This window comes from Salmo trutta, chromosome 15 (genome assembly GCF_901001165.1).
Source record: "Salmo trutta chromosome 15, fSalTru1.1, whole genome shotgun sequence".
NCBI lineage: Eukaryota > Metazoa > Chordata > Actinopteri > Salmoniformes > Salmonidae > Salmo > Salmo trutta.
Genome location: NC_042971.1, coordinates 11,164,170 through 11,186,023, shown reverse-complemented (window position 1 = coordinate 11,186,023; position 21,854 = coordinate 11,164,170). Strand labels below are relative to the sequence as shown.

At 41.5% G+C, this 21,854-nt stretch overlaps 1 protein-coding gene across 1 annotated transcript; it reads left to right on the top strand.

Annotated features, from left to right (window-relative positions):
• The first annotated feature begins 5,774 nt into the window (after positions 1–5,774).
• Positions 5,775–18,959, top strand: LOC115148469 (tetratricopeptide repeat protein 1). Its single transcript, XM_029690378.1, has 8 exons — positions 5,775–5,877; positions 11,160–11,742; positions 11,925–11,985; positions 12,072–12,184; positions 12,671–12,707; positions 13,012–13,160; positions 18,106–18,160; positions 18,569–18,959. Exons 2-8 carry the CDS (start codon positions 11,182–11,184, stop codon positions 18,703–18,705), a joined length of 1,113 nt encoding a protein of 370 aa, XP_029546238.1. The 5' UTR covers positions 5,775–5,877; positions 11,160–11,181; the 3' UTR covers positions 18,706–18,959.
• Positions 18,960–21,854: the final 2,895 nt, after the last annotated feature.

Genomic DNA, 21,854 nt, shown 5'->3' with positions numbered 1-21,854 from the left:
TCAAGAACTGCAACGCTGCTGGGTATTCCCGCTCAACAGTTTCCCATGTGTGTCAAGAATGGTCCACCACCCAAAGGGGGTGCAACTCGATAATAAACTCAGCAAAAAAAGAAACGTCCTCTCACTGTCAACTGTGTTGATTTTCAGCAAACTTAACATGTGTAAATATTTGTATGAACATAACAGGATTCAACAACTGAGGCATAAACTGAACAAGTTCCACAGACATGTGACTAACAGAAATTGAATAATGTGTCCCTGAACAAAGGGGGGAGGGTCAAAATCAAAATTAACAGTAAAAGTCAGTATCTGGTGTGGCCACCAGCTGCATTAAGTATTGCAGTGCATCTCCTCCTCATGGACTGCACCAGATTTGCCAGTTCTTGCTGTCAGATGTTACCCCACTCTTCCACCAAGGCACCTGCCAGTTCCCAGACATTTCTGCAGGAATGGCCCTCACCCTCACCCTCCGATCCAACAGGTCCCAGACGTGCTCAATGAGATTGAGATCCGGGCTCTTGGCTGGCCTTGGCAGAACACTGACATTCCTGTCTTGCAGGAAATCACACACAGAACGAGCAGTATGGCTGGTGGCATTGTCATGCTGGAGGGTCATGTCAGGATGAGCCAGCAGGAAGGGTACTACATGAGGGAGGATGTCTTCCCTGTAATGCACAGCGTTGAGATTTGCCTGCAATGATGACAAGCTCAGTCCGATGATCCTTTGACATACCGCCCCAGACCATGATGGATCCTCCAAATCGATCCCGCTCCAGAGTACAGGCCGTGGTGTAACACTCATTCCTTTGACGATAAACGCGAATCCGACCATCACCCCTGTGGAGACAAAACCGTGACTCGTCAGTGAAGAGCACTTTTTGCCAGTCCTGTCTGATCCAGCGACTGTGGGTTTGTGCCGGTGATGTCTGGTGAGGACCTGCCTTACAACAGGCCTGCAAGCCCTCAGTCCAGCCTCTCTCAGCCTATTGCGGAGAGTCTGAGCACTGATGGAGGGATTGTGCGTTCCTGGTGTAACTCGGGCAGTTGTTGTTGCCATCCTGTTCCTGTCCCGCAGGTGTGATGTTCGGATGTACCGATCCTGTGCAGGCGTTGTTACACGTGGTCTGCCACTGAGAGGATAATCAGCTGTCCGTCCTGTCTCCCTGTAGTGCTGTCTTGGGCGTCTCACAGTACGGACATTGCAATTTATTGCCCTGGCCACATCTGCAATCCTCATGCCTCCTTGCAGCATGCCTAAGGCCCGTTCACGCAGATGAGCAGGTACCCTGGGCATCTTTCTTTTGGTGTTTTTCAGAGTCAGTAGAAAGGCCTCTTTACTGTCCTAAGTTTTCATTACTGTGATCTTAATTGCCTACCGTCTGTAAGCTGTTAGTGTCTTAACGACCGTTCCACAGGTGCATGCTCATTAATTGTTTATGGTTCATTGAACAAGCATGGGAAACAGTGTTTAAAACCCTTTACAATGAAGATCTGTGAAGTTATTTGGATTTTTACAAATTATCTTTGAAAGACACGGTCCTGAAAAAGGGAGTTTAGGAAGGTGTTCTTAATCTTTCGTACACTCAGTGTGTATAAAAGACCTTTGTCTCGACTATTTTGGAGGGTGAAACATATTATTTTTGTCATAATGTATTTATTTTATTTGTATGTTTAGTGAAACATTTATATTTGCTAGCTAGCTGCCCAGAAAAGGCTATTGAAAGCATTGTGTTAAGATAATTCAGGTTCATTTTTGACATCAATCCCCATGTGCATTTGGGTTTGTTCTCTCAATTTAAGAATGTAGATGTAGTATTCCATAACAGCCACTGTGTAATGTAATATTGAAAATGCATTTTTATTGTATGAACGCATGTATATACATATATGTGTGATGTATCTTGATTTACAGTATTGTATTGCAGCGTTTGTACACATCTGCAGCGTTTGTAGTTCACGTCTGCTAAACTTGGGATTGATATTGTATTTATTTATTTAGATGGCGATATATGTGATAGAAAATGCTTTATTTAAGGGGGGAATGTGCTTTTTATCTCAAACAATTTAGAGGGACAGTGGAGTAACAACCTAACTATGCCGATTAAGATTTCAATTAAATACTGTACTTGTGCACATGACATTAAAACATGAAATCTGAACAGCCATAGAGGGTCTTGATTTTAATTTCATTTAATGAAATTAAGCAGCAGAGGTCAAGGCATGACGTTTATCATCAGGGTCAAGAGCACACTCCTTTGCAAATATATCCCTAATCCATTCAGTGATACAGAATACTGTGTACATCATAAAAATAGATGTTCAGCAGAGAATGTGAGAGAGACATTTTCTATGGCAGCATTCAGCTATAAAGCACATTTTGAGGATGTATCTGTCCATGTCATTTGATCTCAATAATACCTTTTTCTCCCTCCCAAAATGGTCCCACAACTTGTATAATTTGTACCCAAGATAACAGCATTTGGATTTGTAGAGCAAGTACCATCTCTTATGCATATTTCAGACTTTTTCTAGCAAATACAAAAAAGTGATCTCAAAGGGATGTTGATGATGAATGTTTTAACGTTAACTGGGCTCCACAAATGAGAAATGACTGAGACAGGGTTTTATCCAGTCAAATAACCTTCTCTCCACTCCATCCAATTCAACCAAGCCCATTCATTGATGCCAGAGCCCTTCAATAAGAAGATTGTGGGCTAATCTTTACACAGATCGCAGCTAACAACAAACATTTCCACAGCTTTAGAGAATGTTCCCTTAGTCTCATTAACATTTCAGTCGTTTAGCAGACACTCTTATCCAGAGCACACATTTTCATGCTGGTCCCCGTGGGAATCAAACCCACAACCCTGGTGTTGCACGTGCCATGTTCTATGAACTGAGCAGCATGGGATACATCTAATGTTTTCATAGGAATGTTCCTGTGATGTGCAAGCAATGTTTCCAAGAGTCCATTCCCTTAATGTAAAATAGAAATTACCCAGAACGTGGTTACCATGTTCTCAGAACATAAAATAATGTTCTGGACACATTTCATGGGAACGTTGCAAAAGCATTTATATGTCAACTTTTCTGTGGGGTAGGAGAATATTGTCCAGAAGAAACCCTAACTCCTCTGAACAATGCACTTTTGTAGATTTGAAACAACTTGATATGTCTAAGCAATAGGGTGAATGCACTTTGAAGTAAATCTGAGCTCTGTTCAAAGTACACTCAAGAAAAACTTGTATTGATCATAGTGATTCAGGAGTATCATTAAAACAGGTTATTATGTGCCAAAACCATTAAACAACTATACAGAAATCCCTTAAATAGTTGAAATAAGGAAATGAGAGAATGATGAGAGAATAGTCAAATTAACTGATAACTGACACAGACATGGTGGCATAGCAAGAAGATCTGAGTACTGTAAACCAAGAGGTTTGTGAGTTCAAAGCCCAGGTGAGGACATGTTAAATAATAATTACTGTATACATGCACAATGTAGTCAAAGTGTGTCCAATATGTAAGTTGAAAACACCACTGTATATGAAACACCACTGTGTGTGAGTATCCCTAAACTTGCCAAATAAAGGTTGACCGATTAATCGGAATGGCCGATTAATTAGGGCTGATTTCAAGTTTTCATAACAATCCGTAATAGGCATTTTTGGACACCGATCATGGCCGATTACATTGTACTCCACGAGGAGACTGCGTGGCAGGCTGACTACCTGTTATGCGAGTGCAGCAAGGAGCCAAGGTAAGGTGCTAGCTAGCATTTAACGTATCTTATAAAAAACAATCAATATTAACATAATCACTAGTTAACTACACATGGTTGATGATATTACTAGTTTATCTAGCTTGTCCTGCGTTGCATATAATCGATGCGGTGCCTGTTAATTTATCATTGAATCATAGCCTACTTCGCCAAATGGGTGATTTAACAAGCGCATTCGCGAAAAAAGCACAATCGTTGCACGAATGTACCTAACCATAAACATCAATGCCTTTCTTAAAATCAATACACAGAAGTATATGTTATTAAACCTTCATATTTAGTTAAAATAAATCCAGGTTAGCAGGCAATATTAAACTGGGGAAATTGTGTCACTTCTCTTGCGTTCATTGCACGCAGAGTCAGGGTATATGTAACAGTTTGGGCCGCCTGGCTCGTTGCGAACTAATTTGCCAGATTTTTACGTAATTATGACATAACATTGAAGTTGTGCAATGTAACAGGAATATTTAGACTTAGGGATATCACTCGTTAGATAAAATACGGAACCGTTCCGTATTTCACTGAAAGAATAAACGTTTTGTTTTCGAAATGATAGTTTCCGGATTTGACCATATTAATGACCTAAGGCTCGTATTTCTGTGTGTTATTATGTTATAATTAAGTCTATGATTTGATAGAGCAGTCTGGCTGAGTGGTGGTAGGCAGCAGCAGGCTCGTAAGCATTCATTCAAACAGCACTTTCGTTCGTTTGCCAGCAACTCTTCGCGGTGCTTCAAGCATTGAGCTGTTTATGACTTCAAGCCTATCAACTCCCGAGATTAGGCTGGTGTAACTGATGTGAAATGGATAGCTAGTTAGCTATACTGTTACACTGGCAATACTAAAGTGCCTATAAGAACATCCAATAGTCAAAGGTACATGAAATACAAATCGTATAGAGATAAATAGCCCTATAATTCCTATAATAACTACAACCTAAAACTTCTTACCTGGGAATATTGAAGTCATGTTAAAAGGAACCACCAGCTTTCATATGTTCTCATGTTCTGAGCAAGGAACTTAAACGTTAGCTTTTTTACATGGCACATATTGCACTTTTACTTTCTTCTCCAACACTTTGTTTTTGCATTTTTTAAACCAAATTGAACATGTTTAATTATTTATTTGAACCTAAATTGATTTTATTTATGTATTATATTAAGTTAAAATAAAAGTGTTCATTCAGTATTGTTGTAATTGTCATTATTATAAATAAAAAATAAAAAATAAATCGGCCGATTCATCAGTATCGGCTTTTTTTGGTCCTCCAATAATCGGTATCAGCGTTGAAAAATCATAATCGGTCGACCTCTATTGCCAACAGACAAAAAGAGCTGGAAATGAATCAGTGGTTCACCAATCAAGGCCTTGATGTTCTTGACAACAGTAACAAGGTGTGAAGTTTAATAAAATATAAATTCTTTGGACAATATTTCTTTGGGACAATCAGACGACATCCTGACAACTGATACACAGAAATGTTCTTGCAACATTTCCATGAAACGTGTCTAGAACATTAATATCTTGTTTTGTGAGAAAATGGCATCCATATCCTGTGTATGTTTGGTGGGACGTTGAGGGAATATTCTCCTAACTGGACACATGAATGTTCTTGCAATGTCCGATATAACACATCTAGAACATTGCTGTAGTATATTCTGTGAACATTGCAAACAAGTTCTAAATCAGTTCTGCTTGACATTGAGGGAATGTTCACCTAACTTAACACCAAAATATTCTAATATTCTTGCTAACATAGATAGAATGTTCACCTAACTAACGGGAAAACTGCACACTCAAACATTAGAGTAACATTACAAAAACTCTTTCTCTCCCTAGAATTGTTAGCTGGATTTCTGAAAGGCAAGTTTGAGAGAGATTCATTCATTGATTAGTCGGTTTTTAATGGTTTTCTTCAGGGTGAAACCAAATAATAATTCTGTGACGAAACAGACAGTATTTATGGGAAACATTCATTCAGCCAAGTTTTCCCTTAATGGCTACACGTCCCAGAGTTCCTTGGGGTAGTAACCCTTATGTGATTGGATAAGCAAGCGGAAGCATTGTTTACAGAGGAAACGTCATCGTGAGTAGAGGTAGGAATGTACTAAATCGTAAATATGCAATATTATACTCCTTAACGAACCATTGTAAAATCTATATACATATGTTTACGATGGTGAATAAGTAATTTAGCTTTAAGTATTGAAATATATATAGAAAACATAATTCAAATGTCACAATGCGTATAATTTGGGTCTGTAACTGTTGGGTAGCATTATGCTAGCTAGCTAACGCATTAACTTAGCTGACTAGCTAGCAAGCTAACGTTAGCTTTATCACTGAAGTAAAAATGTTTTTTTGCTGCTAGATAAGCAAACATCATGCTGATATTAAGTAAACAGTTAGTGAGCGAACGGAGTAGCTAGAAGTAAAAAAAAAAAGTGTCCATGCCTCTACATTCGTGTTAGAGAGGGCGCTGACAAGAGGCTTAAACGGCGGTGATACGTTGCCTTCAAAGTATTCATACCCCCTGATTTATTCCGCATTTGTTGTTACAGCCTGAATTCAAATTGGTTTAAATACATTTCTCACACGTCTAACGTTACACACAATGCCCCATAATGACAACGTGAATACATGTTTGGATCGTGCAACATTTGCCCATTTATTATTTTCAAAATTCTTTAAGCTCTGTCAAATTGGTTGTTGATCATTGCTAGACAACCATTTTCAGGTCTTGCCATAGGTTTTCAAGTAAATTTAAGTCAAAACTGTAACTCGGCCACTCAGGAACATTCACTGTCTTCTTGGTAAGCAACTCCAGTGTAGATTTGGCCTTGTTTTTAGATTATTGTACTGCTGAAAGGTGAATTCATCTCCCAGTGTCTGGTGGAAAGCAGACTGAACCAGGTTTTCCTCTAGGATTTTGCCTGTGCTTAGCTCCATTGTTTGTTTTTTTTATCCTGAAAACTCCTCAGTCCTTAATGATTACAAGCGTACCCGTTACATGATGCAGCCACCACTATGCTTCAAAATATGGAGAGGGGTACTCAGTAATGTGTTATATTGGATTTAACCCAAACATAACACTTTGTATTTAGGACAAGATGTTAATTCAATCAATAAATCATTTTTTTTCATAAAGCCCTTTTTACATCAGCAGATGTCACAAAGTGCTATACAGAAACCCAACCTTAAACCCCAAACAGCAAGTAATGCAGATCTAGAAGCACGGTGGCTAGGAAAAACTCCCTAAAAAGGCAGGAACCTAGGGAGGAACCAGGCTCAGAGGGGTGGCCAGTCCTCTTCTGGCTGTGCCGGGTGGAGATTATAAGAGTACATGGCCATTTAAGGACAGATTGTTCTTCAAGATATTCAAACATTCATAGATGACCAGCAGTGTCAAATAATCACAGTGGTTGAAGAGGGTGTAACAGGTCTGTACCTCGGGAGTAAATGTCAGTTGGCATTTCATAGCCGAGCATTCAGAGGTCGAGACAGCAGGTGCAGTAGAGAGAGAGTCGAAAACAGCCGGGAAAAGGTAGCACGTCCGGTGAACAGGTCAGGGTTTCCTAGCCGCAAGTAGAACAGTTGAAACTGGAGCAGTAACACAACCAGGTGGACTTGGGACAGCCAGGCGTCATCAGGCCAGGTAGTCCCGAGGCATGATCCTAGGGCTCAGGTCCTCCGGAGGTGGAGGGAGAGAGAGATAATTAGAGGGAGCATACTTAAATTCACACAGGACACTAGATAAGACATGAGAATTACACCAGATATAACAGACTGACCCTAGCCCCCCGGCACATAGACTATTGCAGCAAAGATACTAGAGACTGAGAGAGGGGTGTGTCGGGGGACACTGTGGCCTTGTCCGACAATACCCCCCAGACAGGGCCAACCAGGTAGTATATAACCCCACTAGAGGGATATCAACAGACCACCAATTTACTACCCTGAGACAAGGCTGAGTATAGCCCACGAAGATCTCCACCGCACAAGCCTGAGGGGGTGCAAAACCGGACAGGAAGATTACATCTGTGACTCAACCCACTCAAGTCACGCACCTAGGGACGGCAAGGCAGAGCACTAGTAAGCCAGTGACTCAGGCCGCGTAATAGGGTCAGAGACAGAGAATCCCAGTGGAGAGAGTGGAGCCGGCCAGGCAGAGACAGCAATGGCAGTCCGTCGCTCCAGTGCCTTGCCGTTCACCTTCGTACCCATGGGCCAGACTACACTCAATCATAGGACCTACTGAAGAGATGAGTCTTCAGTAAAGAGTCTGCGTCTCTCACATGGATATGCAGACCATTCGATAAAAATTGAGCTCTATAGGAGAAGGCCCTGCCTCCAGCTGTTTGCTTAGCAAATTATAGGGACAATAAGGAGGCCTGTGTCTTGTGACAGTAGCGTACGTGTAGGTATGTACGGCAGGACTAAATTGGAGAGAGTGGTAGGATCAAGCCCATGTAATGCTTTAGCAGTAAAACCTTGAAATCAGCCCTAGCCTTAACAGGAAGCCAATGTAGAGAGGCTAGCACTGGAGTAATATGATACATTATTTTGGTTCTAGTCAGGATTCTAGCAGCCGTGTTTAGCACTAACTGAAGTGTATTTAGTGCTTTAACCGGGTAGCTGGAGAGTAGAGCATTGCAATAGTAAAATTAACAAAAGCATGGATTAGCTTTTCTGTATAATTTTTGGACAAAAAGTTTCTGATTTTTTCAATGTTACGAAAGTGAAGAAAAGCTGTCCTTGAAATATTCTTGATATATTCGTCAAAAGAGAGGTCAGGGTCCAGAGTAACGCTGAGGTCCTTCACAGTTTTATTTGAGACGACTGTACAACCATCAAGAATAATTGTCAGATCCAACAGCAGATCTCTTTGTTTCTTGGGACCTAGAACTAGCATCTCTGTTTTGTCCGAGTTTAAAAGTAAAACATTTGATGCCATCCACTTCCTTAAGTCTGAAACAGATGCTTCCAGGGTAGGCAACCTTGAGGAACGCCTATTACAATTGATTTGTCAGAGGCCAAAACATCCACAGAGACGAACTGATATCTTTACGACATATAAGATCTAAACCAGGCAAGAACTTGTCTGTGTAGACCAATTAGGGTTTATAATCTCTCCAAAAGAATGTGGTGATCGATGGTGCCAAAAGCAGTACTAATGTCTAGGAGCACGAGGACAGATGCAGAGCCTTGGTCTGACGGCATTAAAAGGTAATTTCACACCTTCACGAGTGCATTCTCAGTGCTATGATGGGGTCTAAAACCAGATTGAAGCATTTCGTATACATTATTTGTCTTCAGGAAGGCAGTGAGTTGTAGCGCAACAGCTTTTTCAAAAATGTTTGAAAGGAATGGGAGAGTTGATATAGGCCGATTTGTAGTTTTTTTACATTTTCCATGTCAAGGTTTGGCTTTTTCAAGAGGCTTTATTACTGCCACTTTCAGTGAGCTTGGTACACATCCGGTGGATAGGGAGTCATTTATTATGTTCAACATAGGGGGACCAAGCACAAGAAGTAGCACTTTCAGAAGTTTAGTTGGAATAGGGTCCAGTATGCAGTTTGATGGTTTAGAGGCCATTACTATTTTCATAAATGTGTCAAGAGATACGGGATTAAAAAAACTTGAGTGTTTCTGTTGATCCTAGGTCCTGGCACTTCTGTGCAGACTCGGGACAACTAAGTTTTGGAGACATACGCAGATTCAAAGTGGAGTCCGTAATTTGCTTTCTAATGATACTGATCTTTTCATCAAAGAGGTTCATGAATTTATCACTGCTGAAGTGAAAGCTATCCTCTCTTGTTGAATGCTGCTTTTTAGTTAGCTTTGCCACAGTATCAAAAATAAATGTTGGATTGTTCTTATTCTCCTGAGATTAGGTTGGAAAAATAGGATGCTCGAGCAGCAGTGAGGGCTCTTTGATATTTCACGGTACTGTATTTCCAAGCTAGTCGGAAGACTTCCAGTTTGGTGGAGCACCATTTCCGTTCCAATTTTCTGGAAGCTTGCTTCAGGGCTCGAGTATTTTCTGTAAAACAGGGAGCAAATTTCTCGTGACAAATGTTTTTTGTTTTTAGGGGTGCGACTGCGTCAAGGGTATGATGCAAGGTTAAGTTAAGATCCTCAGTTAGGTGGTTAACTGATTTCTGTACTCCAACGTCCTTAGGTAGGTGGTGGTAGTCTGGAAGGGCGTCTAGGAATCTTTGAGTTGTATGAGAATTTATAGCACAGCTTTTGTTGATCATTGGTTGGGGTTTGAGCAGATTATTTGTTGCGATTGCAAACTTAATATAATGGTGGTCCGATTGTTCAGGGTTATGAGGAAAAACATTTAGATCTACAATATTTATTCCACAGGACAAAACTAGATCCAGGGTATGACTGTGGCAATGAGTACAGTAGGTCTGGATGACATGTTGGACAAAACCCACTGAGTCGATAATGGCTCCGAAAGCCTTTTTGAGTGGGTCTGTGGACTTTTCCATGTGAATATTAAAGTTCAAATGTTTTTATATTACCTGCCATGACTACAAGGTCCGATAGGATTTCAGGGAACTCAGTGAGGAACGCTGTTTACGGCCCACGAGTCCTGTAAACAGTAACTATAAGTAGGCTGCATAGATTCCATGACTAGAAGCTCAAAAGATGAAAACGCAGTCATTTTCTTTTTTGTAAATTGAAATTTGCTGTCCATAAATGTTAGCAACACCTCCACCTTTGCAGGATGCACAGGGGATATGGTCACTAGTGTAACCAGGAGGAGAGGCCTCAATTAACACAGTAAATTCATGAATGGCACACATACACAATCCGTGTCTCAGTTGTCTCCAGGCTTAAAAGTCTTTAACCTGTCTCCTCCCCTTTGTTAGGTTCTGAACATATTTCAAGCTAGAATCCAACACTTGGTGAAAGCTATGGAAAGAGCAGGTGTTTCTAATGCTTTGTATTTTGTTTTATTCAAATAAAACATTTCATAAAATGACCCGAGAAATTAATCCAGATGCATTTCGGTAATGAGATTTTGGGGTGAAAAAAAAAAGTTAAATGCTAATTTATTTAAAATAAGACACTTTCCTAAAAACTACACATCTTAGTCCTCAGAATGATAGTTGATTTTTTTCAGATGCATCATGGTTTTGTAACTCAATTTGCTACAGACATTTTAAAACTGTTTTAATGAGAATCCCCCTGCTAGCTGAGATTTGAGAGCTCGAGACCACTGCTCTGGCTAGCTATGTGAATTATATTATCTCTGGTCACTGGTATCGCAGTGCACTGTGACATAGTCTATCCTTAGGTTAAACTGAGATGCAGGTTAAATTGACAGAATGTACAACTGACTACAACGCCTTCTTATGTGAAGTTTTGTACAGGGAGAAAATTGTATGGATTCCACAGCAGAAAAGGAGTCCGAGGCACTCCTTGACAAGATGACCAACTCTCTAACCAATGCTATGAGAGTATCCGAACAGCATGAATGTCCAGACAGCCAAAGCACAGCAGCCCACAGGGGTGCTGAGCAGGAGGACGATGCCTTCTTTGACTGTGAGGAGTCTCTGGATGGAGCAGACAAGGGTGACAAGGAAAGGAAGACTGACTGTTCAGAAGCCCCACCGTTATGCCAGGGAGCAGAGGGAGACAGTAAAGAGACAGTCAGATTGAACAACTCACAAAACACAAAGGAAGAACACATCAATGCAGAGTTAGGCGAAGCTGAGTTGTCAGGAGTGAGAACGACAATATTGGAAGATAAAGAGGGGGAGAGAGGTGAAGGAATGGAGGAGGAGAAAGAGAGTTGGGATGAGTGCACTGAAGAAGACATGAGTTTGGCAGTTGAAGGGGGAGATTCTGATACTGAACTGAAAGGAGAAGAGAACCCAGCTCCTGAGTTTGATGAGGAGTATCTGAGAGAAGTGGAGAAAGTCCTGACAGAGGAAGAAAAGGAGGTGAATTTTATCCTAGTCTAAACATTAGTTTCCGTGTTTCTGTTATAATAATAACTCACCAAAATGCAAGATGCTTTTTTTCCAACTTGAAACTCTACAACCATCATTTGGTGCTTAGTAAGTTGACATTGCAAAAGCTCCCCATCTTTCGTGTTTAATGTTTTGTTTCCTTTGTGCCATAGAGCCGCAGAGAGGAGAGCATGACACTAAAGGACAAGGGGAACAGTCAGTTCAAGAGTGGAGGTAAGCTGCTGTAGACTAAACTGCTGTAGGACGGCTGTTAGAGGAAACGTGTCAAATAGGAATTGACTGACCCTTTATCTTCCTAGAGCACACTGAGGCAGAGGAGTCTTACACGGCAGCTTTGGGAGTGTGCCCTGTGTGTTACAGCAAGGAGAGGGCTATTCTCTTCTCTAACCGTGCTGCTGCCCGCCTGCACCTGGTAAGACTGATAGTAACAATAAACTTAACCAAGTGGGGAATTCTGAGGACCTATCTGAGTTTATCTAGTTGATTGTTATTACCCTCCTGAGGTTTTCTAAATTTCTGTTTGTTTTGTCAAAATACCTTCTCAGACGGCTACCTATATAAATTATAACATATGGCTAAAGTGTACCTTTTATGGCACAATTGTATCAAGTAAACTATCTTCTACTATTGCGAAGTCATGTGCGCAGTTTAGTGGTGGGGCAAAAAGACGCAGAGCTCTTGTGACACCTAGTGGTACTCCACTGTAGCTATAGGTTTGAATGGGAACTATGCTCTTGCCTGATTCATTCGAGTCCTGTGTGTCAAGACATCAACAGGTCATTTGGAGTTGATGATGTCATCTCATAACTTTTCCACCCAAACAAATGTACAACACCTAGACAAATACACAACAAAATGCAGACTGAGTTTCAATCAAACCTTTTTCCCCCACCAACAGGATAAGAATGAGAAAGCCATTGCTGACTGCACAAAAGGTGAGACTGTTAAATCTGTATGTATTGTAATTCAACCATGTCAGATGATTGAACTGCCTGGGACCTGGTGTCTTACTTTACCAGTGTATGGTGTGTGTAGCGAACACACTGCCCGCTCCAGAACCCCCCCCCATGTTTCTACATATTTTCTGTTCACCCAAACCAGGTGTATCCGGTAAACTGCAGTTGCTATTATCAAAATCACCAACACCAGGTGCAGATTTGGGTGAATTACATTTATTCATACCCATTGCTACATAACTAGCACTCTGAACATTTGTTTCCTTGTTTTTTTCACCTCCAGCTATAGAGTTGAACCCAAACTACATGCGGGCGATCCTGCGGAGGGCAGAGCTCTATGAGAAAACAGACAAGCTGGATGAGGCTTTGGAAGACTACAAGGCTGCTCTGGAGAAAGACCCAAACCTGCCTGTAGCCAGAGAGGCCTGCATGGTTAGTGGCAAAAACTGACATTTAAACTCAAAGTAACGATTTAGCGGAACAGAGAAAGCTTGCACTTAACGGTCACTATTCAGTAGATGCACATAGTTCCCTTTTAACACTTGGAGACTACTGTATAAGGGTTGGGTTTTACATGTTATTAGAGTTGCCTTGGATGAAAAAACAAGAATCATTATAATCCATAATCAAGATTTTGATATGAGGCCCACTTATTTGACAATTTCATTGATCTTGCTCGTTCAATAGCTAGGGTTTGAATGAATCATCACTGTTTAACTTGCAATATTGATGTGAGGCAAAATGAAATGGCTTGGACAAAGTGTTTCATCTTTCCATTCAATGAGGCTGTCTGTGCTGTAGTTGGAGTTGGCTGTATCTGTGTCAAGGGTAGAGAAGTTTTTTTTGTTCTGAATGAGGCCATGCATAGCAACAGGAGCCAAGCAGCAGCTCTTACTAATGTAGCCATGAGGAGGCGGCTTACACAACACAAGCTCACAGCGCCTGCATCTCAAATGGCACCCTATTACATATATAGTGCACTAAGTAGCAGAGTAGGGACGATAAACCCAAAATGATCGACACCGACCGCTTATCGCAGGCATTTTGCTGATATCGTTAATTACGATAAGTCGCCTATACTAGAGAAATGTGAAGTTTGAAATGAAGTAAGTTTGCTAATATGGGTTGTTAATGGAACAATTGTTGGCTACAACCATCAAACCAGTAGTAGTAGTAGTTTAAAAAATAATAATTGGTGCTCGACATTAATGTTATAAACGTATCGTTCTATTTATCATTATCGCATTAATTCAGGCAATTTATCGCAAAATGGATTTCTGTCCATATTGCCCAGTTCTTTAAAAAAAAGATTTAACCTTTATTTAACTAGGCAAGTCAGTTAAGAACAAATTCTTATCATACAATGACGGGCTAACCCGGACGACACTGGGCCAATTGTGTGCCGCCCTACGAGTGTGCACAACTGGCCCAGCCTAGTGCACTTTATAGGGGATTAGGAACCATTTGGAACGCGGTCGGCCCATCTTGGCCTGGCCTGAAACAGAAGAGTAGACCGAGGCAAGGAAAAGACAGATAGAGGAAGGAGTATAGTGCAATTACTTTCATATGAAACTACACCGGCAGACACTAAATGGTCTCAAAATACTCTGTCTAATGTATCTCCTCCGGCCCTGACACACACACGCGTACCCAAGAATCAACTCCACTCCTCCCAACAGCTCCACACTTCCTTTGTTTGGTCTAGAATGGATAATGTGAGATGAGAGCAGTAACAGAGCCTTCAGAAAGTATTCATACCGTTTGATTTATTCCACATTTTTGTTGTTACTGCATGAATTAAATATATATTTATTATCTGCCAATCTACACACAATACCCCATAAAGACAGTGAATTGTTTTTAGAAATTTTTGAGACATTTTCAAATTGATTGATTAAATGAAATACAGAAATATCTCATTTATATAAGTATTCACAACCCTGAGTCAATACTTTGTAGAAGCACCTTTAGCAGTGATTACAGCTGTGAGTCTCTAAGAGTTTTACACACAGATCTGTCAAATTGGTTGTTGGTCATTGCTAGACAACCATTTAAGTCTTGCCATAGATTTTCAAGTAGATTTAAGTCAAAACTGTAACTCGGCCACTCAGGAACATTCACTGTATTTTTGGTAAGTGTAGATTTGTCCTTGTGTGTTGGGTTATTGTCCTGCTGAAAGGTGAATGCATCTTCCTGTGTCTGGTGGAAAGCAGACTGAACCAGGTTTTCCTCTAGGATTTTGCCTGTGCTTAGCTCCATTCCATTTATTTTTTATCTTAAACTCCCCAGTCCTTAACGATTACAAGCATACCAATAACATGATGCTGCCGCCACCACTATACTTGAAATATGGAGAGTGGTACTCAGTAATGTGCTATGTTTTGGGAAAATCCAATAACACTTTGTATTCAGGAAGAAAGTGAATTGCTTTCCCAAATTTTTTGCAGTATTACTTTAGTGGCTTGTCAGTCTGTCAATCAGGTTAGTATTGTGGAGTAACTACAGTGTTGTTGATCCATCCTCGGTTTTCTCCTTGCACAGCCTTTAAACGCTGTAACTGTTTTAAAGTCACCATGGTGAAATCCCTGAGCGGTTTCCTTCTTCTCCGGCAACTGAGTTTGGAAGGACGCCTGTATCTTTGTAGTGACTGGGTGTATTGATACAACATCCAAGGTGTAAATAATAACTTCACCATACTCAAATAGATATTCAATGTCTGCTTCTTTATTTATTTCTTTTATTTTTTGTGATCTACCATTAGGTGCCCTTCTTTGCAAGTCATTGAAAAGCCTCTCTGGTATTTGTGGTTGAATCTGTGTTTGAAATGTACTGCTCAACTGAGGAACCTTACAGATAATTGTATGGGTGGGGTACAGCGATGAGGTAGTCATTCAAAAATCATGTTTATCACTTGTTGCACAGAGAGTGAGTCCATGCAATTTATTATGTGACTTGTTAAGCACATTTTTACTCCTGAACTTATTTAGGCTTGCCATAACAAATGGGTTGAATACTTATTGACTCTAGACATTTTCTTTTCATGATTAATTCATTTGTAAAAAAAATAATTAAAAGAACATAATTCCACTTTGACATTATGGGGTATTGTGTGTACAGTGAATTCGGAAAGTATTCAGACCCCTTTACTTTTTCCACATTTTATTACGTTACAGCCTTATTCTAAAATTGATTACATTTCCTCATCAATCTACACACAATACCCCATAATGACAAAGAGAAAGCATATTTTTAGAAATGTTTGCAAATACATAACAAATTAACAGAAATACCTTATTTACGTAAGTATTCAGACCCTTTGCTATGATACTCGAAATTGAGCTTAGGTGCATCCTGTTTCCATCGATCATCCTTTAGATGGACTCCAATCAATTTGTAGAAACATCTGTGGTAAATTCAACTGGACATGATTTGGAAAGGCACACACCTGTCTATACAAGGTCCCACAGTAGACAGTGCATCTCAGAGCAAAAACCAAGCCATGCAGTCGAAGGAATTGTCCGTAGAGCTCCGAGATAGGAATGTGTCGAAGGCACAGATCTGGGGAAGGGTACAAAAACATTTCTGCACCTTTTTAAAGGTCCCCAAGAACACAGTGGCCTCCATCATTCTTAAATGGAAGAAGGTTGGAGCCACCAAGACTTTTCCTAGAGCCTGCTGCCCGGCCAAACTGAGCAATCGGGGGAGAAGGGCCTTGGTCAGGGAGGTGACCAAGAACCCGATGGTCACTCTGACAGAGCTCCGGAGTTCTTCTGTGGAAATGGGAGAATCTTCCAGAAGGACAACCATCTCTGCAGCACATGGCATCCCGCTTGGAGTTTGCCAAAAGGCACCTAAAGGACTCAGACCATGAGAAACAAGATTCTCTGGTCTGATGAAACCAAGATCGAATTCTTTGGCCTGAATGCCAAGCGTCTCGTCTGGAGGAAACTTGGCACCTTCCCTACGGTGAGACATGGTGGTGGCAGCATCATGCTGTGGGGATGTTTTTCAGCGGCAAGGACTGGGAGACTAATCAGGATCGAGGGAAAGATGAACGGAACAAGGTACAGAGAGTTACTTGATTAAAAACCTGCTCCAGAGCTCTCAGAACCTCAGACTGGGGCGAAGGTTCTCCTTCCAACAGAATAATGACCCTAAGCACACAGCTAAGACAACGCAGGAGTGGCTTAGGGACAAGTCTCTGAATGTCCTCGAGTAGCCCAGCCAGAGCCCGGACTAGGTCCCGATCTAACTTCTCTGGAGAGACCTGAAAATAGCTGTGCAGCGACGCTCCCCATTCAACCTGACAGAGCTTGAGAGGATCTGCAGAGAAGAATGGGAGAAGCTCCCCAAATACAGGTGTGCCAAGCTTATAACGTCATACCCAAGAAGACTCGAGGCTGTGATCGCTGCCGAAGGTGCTTCAACAAAGTACTGAGTAAAAGGTCTGAATACTTATGAAAATGTGATATTTCAGTTTTGTATTTGCAAAAATTTCTCAACCTGTTTTTGGTTTGTTGTTAGGGGATGTTGTGTGTAGATTGAGGGGGGAAAAAGCAATTTCATCCATTTTAGAATAAGGCTGTAACGTAACAAAATGTGGAAATAGTCAAGGGGTATGAATACTTTCCGAATGCACTGTAGGCCAGTGAGGAGAAATCTCTATTTAATCCATTTTAAATTCAAACACAACAAAATGTAGAAAAAGTTAAGGGCCGTGAATACTTTCTGAAGGCACTGTATGTCCTTGGAGGCATGCCTAGATATAATATGCCAATAATTATAAAGCAGAGAAAAGGAGTCCTTCTGACCTGAGGTGGATAATGAGATATTACTGTGATGGATTGAAGGGAAAAAACCTGTGAGGTGGCCTAGTGGTTAGAGCGTTGGGCCAGTAACCGAAAGGTTGCTGGATCGAATCCCCGAGCTGACAAGGTAAAATCTGTCGTTCTGCCCCTGAGCAAGGCAGTTAACCCACTGTTCCCCGGGCGCCGAAGACGTGGATATCGATTAAGGCAGCCCCCCCCCCTGCACCCTCTGGTTAAATGCGGAAGACACATTTCAGTTGAAGGCGTTCAGTTGTACAACTGACTAGGTATCCCCCTTTCCCACTACGTCTGAGGTTACTAGCTCTTGTCCAGGGGTTAAGGACAAGTGTAGTGCAATAGTCCCACCACAGTGACGTTGTCAAGACAACCGGGGCGTAAAGTAGTAACACCATGTCCTTGAAGTTCTATTCCAAACAAATTAAGGTTGTGAGATCAGATGGAGCTGAATCATATCTGATGTGCACTGTTGTGTGTGTGAAATGTTGGGGCCACAGAATAGTAACCAGCCACCTTGACTGACTGACTCTCTTTCTCTCTCCTCCATACAGCGGCTTCCACAACAGATCCACGAGCGAAATGAGAAGCTGAAGGAAGAGATGATGGGTATGAGACCTTTTTTGTATTTTTCACCTACTGATTTTCTCTTGCTTTGCGTAGATTGCACCACCTGGGGAACGTTTCAAAAGGCTAGAGATTAAAGTACATTCACTGATCAGCAAGAAACACTGAACACTGAATGGTGCACTGTGATATGTTAAATCAGATTGTTAGCAAGTGAGGGTGGCCGCAACATGCCATTGCAGATTTAGGGTGGTTCTGTTCCATCATGGTCACCTATAAATGTTGTGTGGCTCCAGCTGTTACTCACTAGGCTAGGAGTGGTAAACCAGAAAGCAGTGTGTAGGTAGGAAAGAGAAAGGTTGTTTAATAATACGGACCTAAATGGAAATGTTTTCATGTGTTATTGGTCATTTTATGTATTTTGCCTTTACCCTGTCTGTTTGTCCATAGGCAAGCTGAAGGACCTGGGCAATATGTTCCTACGGCCTTTTGGTCTGTCCACCTCAAACTTCCAGGTGAACCAGGATACAGGCACTGGATCCTACTCCGTCAACTTTGTTCAGAGTCCAAATAACAACAACAGATAACAGCATGACAAGCCAGTCTGAGAGCCGTCACACCTGGCTGGCCTTCCATCCCCAGAGCTAAGAGACTGACACCCAGGACCCTCCACTGGTGTGTCAGAGGTCTGAGTGGGATCCGTTTGAAATCCACACGACAAATGAGTTTTTCATGGTTAAATAAGATGTGATAGTGTGTGTGTGAGAGTGTACTGTCTAACAGTCTGAAAAGTCAACTGTGTTTCCTAAGGGTGTAGCCATTAAATGATCAATGACTGTTACTTTGCAGCATTGTCCTTGTTTTTATATGGAGCTATTTCCTTTGCCACTTCTTTGATGTCAGGATGTGAGGATTGAAAGTCATTGGCCCCATAAACACTCAGTTTATACTGATGTACAACACATTTGACAACTTCTGAAGAATGTCTGTGGTGTCACACCTTTTTGTCAAATGTGTTGTACATCAGTATAAACTGAGTGTTTATGGGGCCAATGACTTTCAATCCTCACATCCTGGTGTGTACAGGGCCAGTGTAGTTAAATTGTGTTGAAAAGATGAACTACTCTGTGTAGGCCTTTTTCATTCGCTTAAATATTCAGAGGATATGCATATTGGTGTCATGGTGAATTACAGTACAATATAGAAAAACACCAAGTACAAAGGCAAAAAGCAGATTTACTGATTTTAGGAGATATACAGTAATTACAAAACAGGATTTCCCACACCCACCAGTCTGTTAAGTCAAGACATTATTAGATTGTATCAAAACGCATACATGTACACGAGATAGCGAGAGATGAGCCACAGCTGATTCAGTCACCGTGGCTCTCTTCAGCTGCTCCTGACTGACTTGACCATGTGTTTGTTTCTCTTTGGGAATCCCCAATCCAGCCTGTGACCTCACAATCGGTCCAGTCAACTGGCTCTGCTTGTCTTGAAGTGAGGAGGAAAGTCAGGGAGGAAGATTGTGGTTTTAACCCTAAAGAGTGACTGAAGAGGGACATCTGGCAAGGAAAATGACATGTACGCTTAAATTTGCACATAAAATGTCATGTCATCAAAAAATCTATGTGCTGGATGAGGGGGGCTTCAGCGTTAGTGTGATTGAAATTTAAAGGCAATGTTCCCGCGTTAGTGGAGACTGCATTCACGTTAAACGCTGCATACGTCGGCTCATAAGGAATTTACCTTTACATTTCTTACGCTTCAGCGAAACTGATTGAATAGAGCCCTACAGGACACTAAGTGGGGGAGCGTGATATCTTTTGATTTTCTGTATTTGCCAGTCAATTGTAGATTACACACTTTAAGTACTGCATCTCCCCAGGAACAGTCTAGACATTTGGACTCCTGTTCTTTTAAGGCTGCTTGTAGCTCAGCGGGTAGCATACTGTGGGATAACAGGAGCTGGTATAAGGTTGGGGCAGACTGAAGCTCCGTTTATACCTGGCGCTGATGTAGTCCACATTCTGATTGGGCCCACATTTTTAGACCGGTGTAGACGATCAAAATAACTGATGGTGATCCTCCCACATCCACATAGCTGATCTTTTGACGGTGTCAGAGGTGAAACTGAGTTAAGTCCACAAGCAGCTCCCAGCATTATACTTAAAGTGGACATTGCCATTGGCTATGGAGTCACATTAAGAGAAATCCCATCCAGCCTTGTTTACAAATTCTAACACTGGACTGTGAGATGTAATCTACACCTTGATTAGGCTGATAGAAATCCTCATTATTTTGTTTAATGATTTAATTTGAGTGTCATTTCTACAGTGCAATTGGAAAGTATTCAGACCCCTCGACTTTTTCCACATTTCGTTACGTTACAGCCTTATTCTAAAATTGTTCTCATCAATCTTCACACAATACACCATAATGACAAAGTAAAAACAGGTTTTTAGAAATGTTTGCTATCACATTTACTTAAGTATTCAGACCCTTTACTCAGTACTTTGTTGAAGCACCTTTGTCAGCAATTACAGCCTTGAGTCTTCGTGGCTATGACGCTACAAGCTTGGCACACCTATATTTGGGGAGTTTCTCCCATTCTTCTCTACAGATCCTCTCAAGCTCTGTCAGGATGGATGGGGAGTGTCGCTGCACAGCTGTTTTCAGGTCTCTCCAGAGATGTCAGACCAAAGAATCTTGTTTCTCATGGTCTGAGTCCTTTAGGCAAATTTCAAGCGGGCTATCATGTGCCTTTTACTGAGGAGTGGCTTCTGTGTGGCCACTACCATAAAGGCCTGATTGGTGGAGTGCTGCAGAGATAGTTGTCCTTCTGGAAGGTTCTCCTACCTCCACAGAGGAACTCTGGAGCTCTTTCAGAGTGGCCATCGGGTTCTTGGTCAGCTCCCTGACCAAGGCCCTTCAAACCCAATTGCTCAGTGTGGGACAGCTCTAGGAAGAGTCTCGGTGGTTCCAAACTTCTTCCATTTAAGAATGATGGAGGCCACATAGTTCTTTGGGCCCTTCAATGGTGCAGACATTTTTTTGGTACCCTTCTCCAGATCTGTGCCTCGACACAATCCTGTCTCAGCTTATTTCCTTGGACCTCATGGCTTGGTTTTTGCTCTGACATGCACTGTCAACTGTGGGACCTTATACAGACAGGTGTGTGCCTTTCCAAATCATGTCCAATCAATTGAATTTACCACAGGTGGACTTCAATCAAGTTGTAGAAACATCTCAAGGATGATCAATGGAAACAGGATGCACCTGAGCTCAATTTCGAGTCTCGTAGCAAAGGGTCTGAATACTTATGTAAATAAATGTGCTAAAATATCTAAAAACCTGTTTTTGCTTTGTCATTATGGGGTATTGTGTATAGATTGAGATTTATTTTTATTTAATCCATTTTAGAATAAGGATGTAACATAAAGTGTGGTCTGAATACTTTCCGAATGCACTGTAAATAGCCTTCTTTCTCGTTCTGAACTTCTAATGCGAGTGGAACGGGTGTGGTTTCGTGACAACGATTAAGAGCAGCTGCTCACCGATTTGACAGCTCCGACGCAGTTACACCTCCGACACCGCCAAAACATCAGCTATGCGGGTGTCAGCTATCGCTGGTTAGCGCTTGATCTGTTTTAATCTAGGCCTAATGCTCAGTGGGCAAAGCTTAGAATGTCAGTGGTTGGAGTTACAGGTGAGAGCAACAACAAAAAAAGGCCCT

Bases quoted from the DNA above. Each gene is read 5' to 3' on its own strand.
- LOC115148469 (XM_029690378.1), top strand. From the start codon at position 11,182: ATGGATTCCACAGCAGAAAAGGAGTCCGAGGCACTCCTTGACAAGATG. The intron at 11,986-12,071 runs GTAAGCTGCTGT...TTATCTTCCTAG, and splicing joins CAGTCAGTTCAAGAGTGGAG to AGCACACTGAGGCAGAGGAG. The intron at 18,161-18,568 runs GTATGAGACCTT...GTTTGTCCATAG, and splicing joins GCTGAAGGAAGAGATGATGG to GCAAGCTGAAGGACCTGGGC.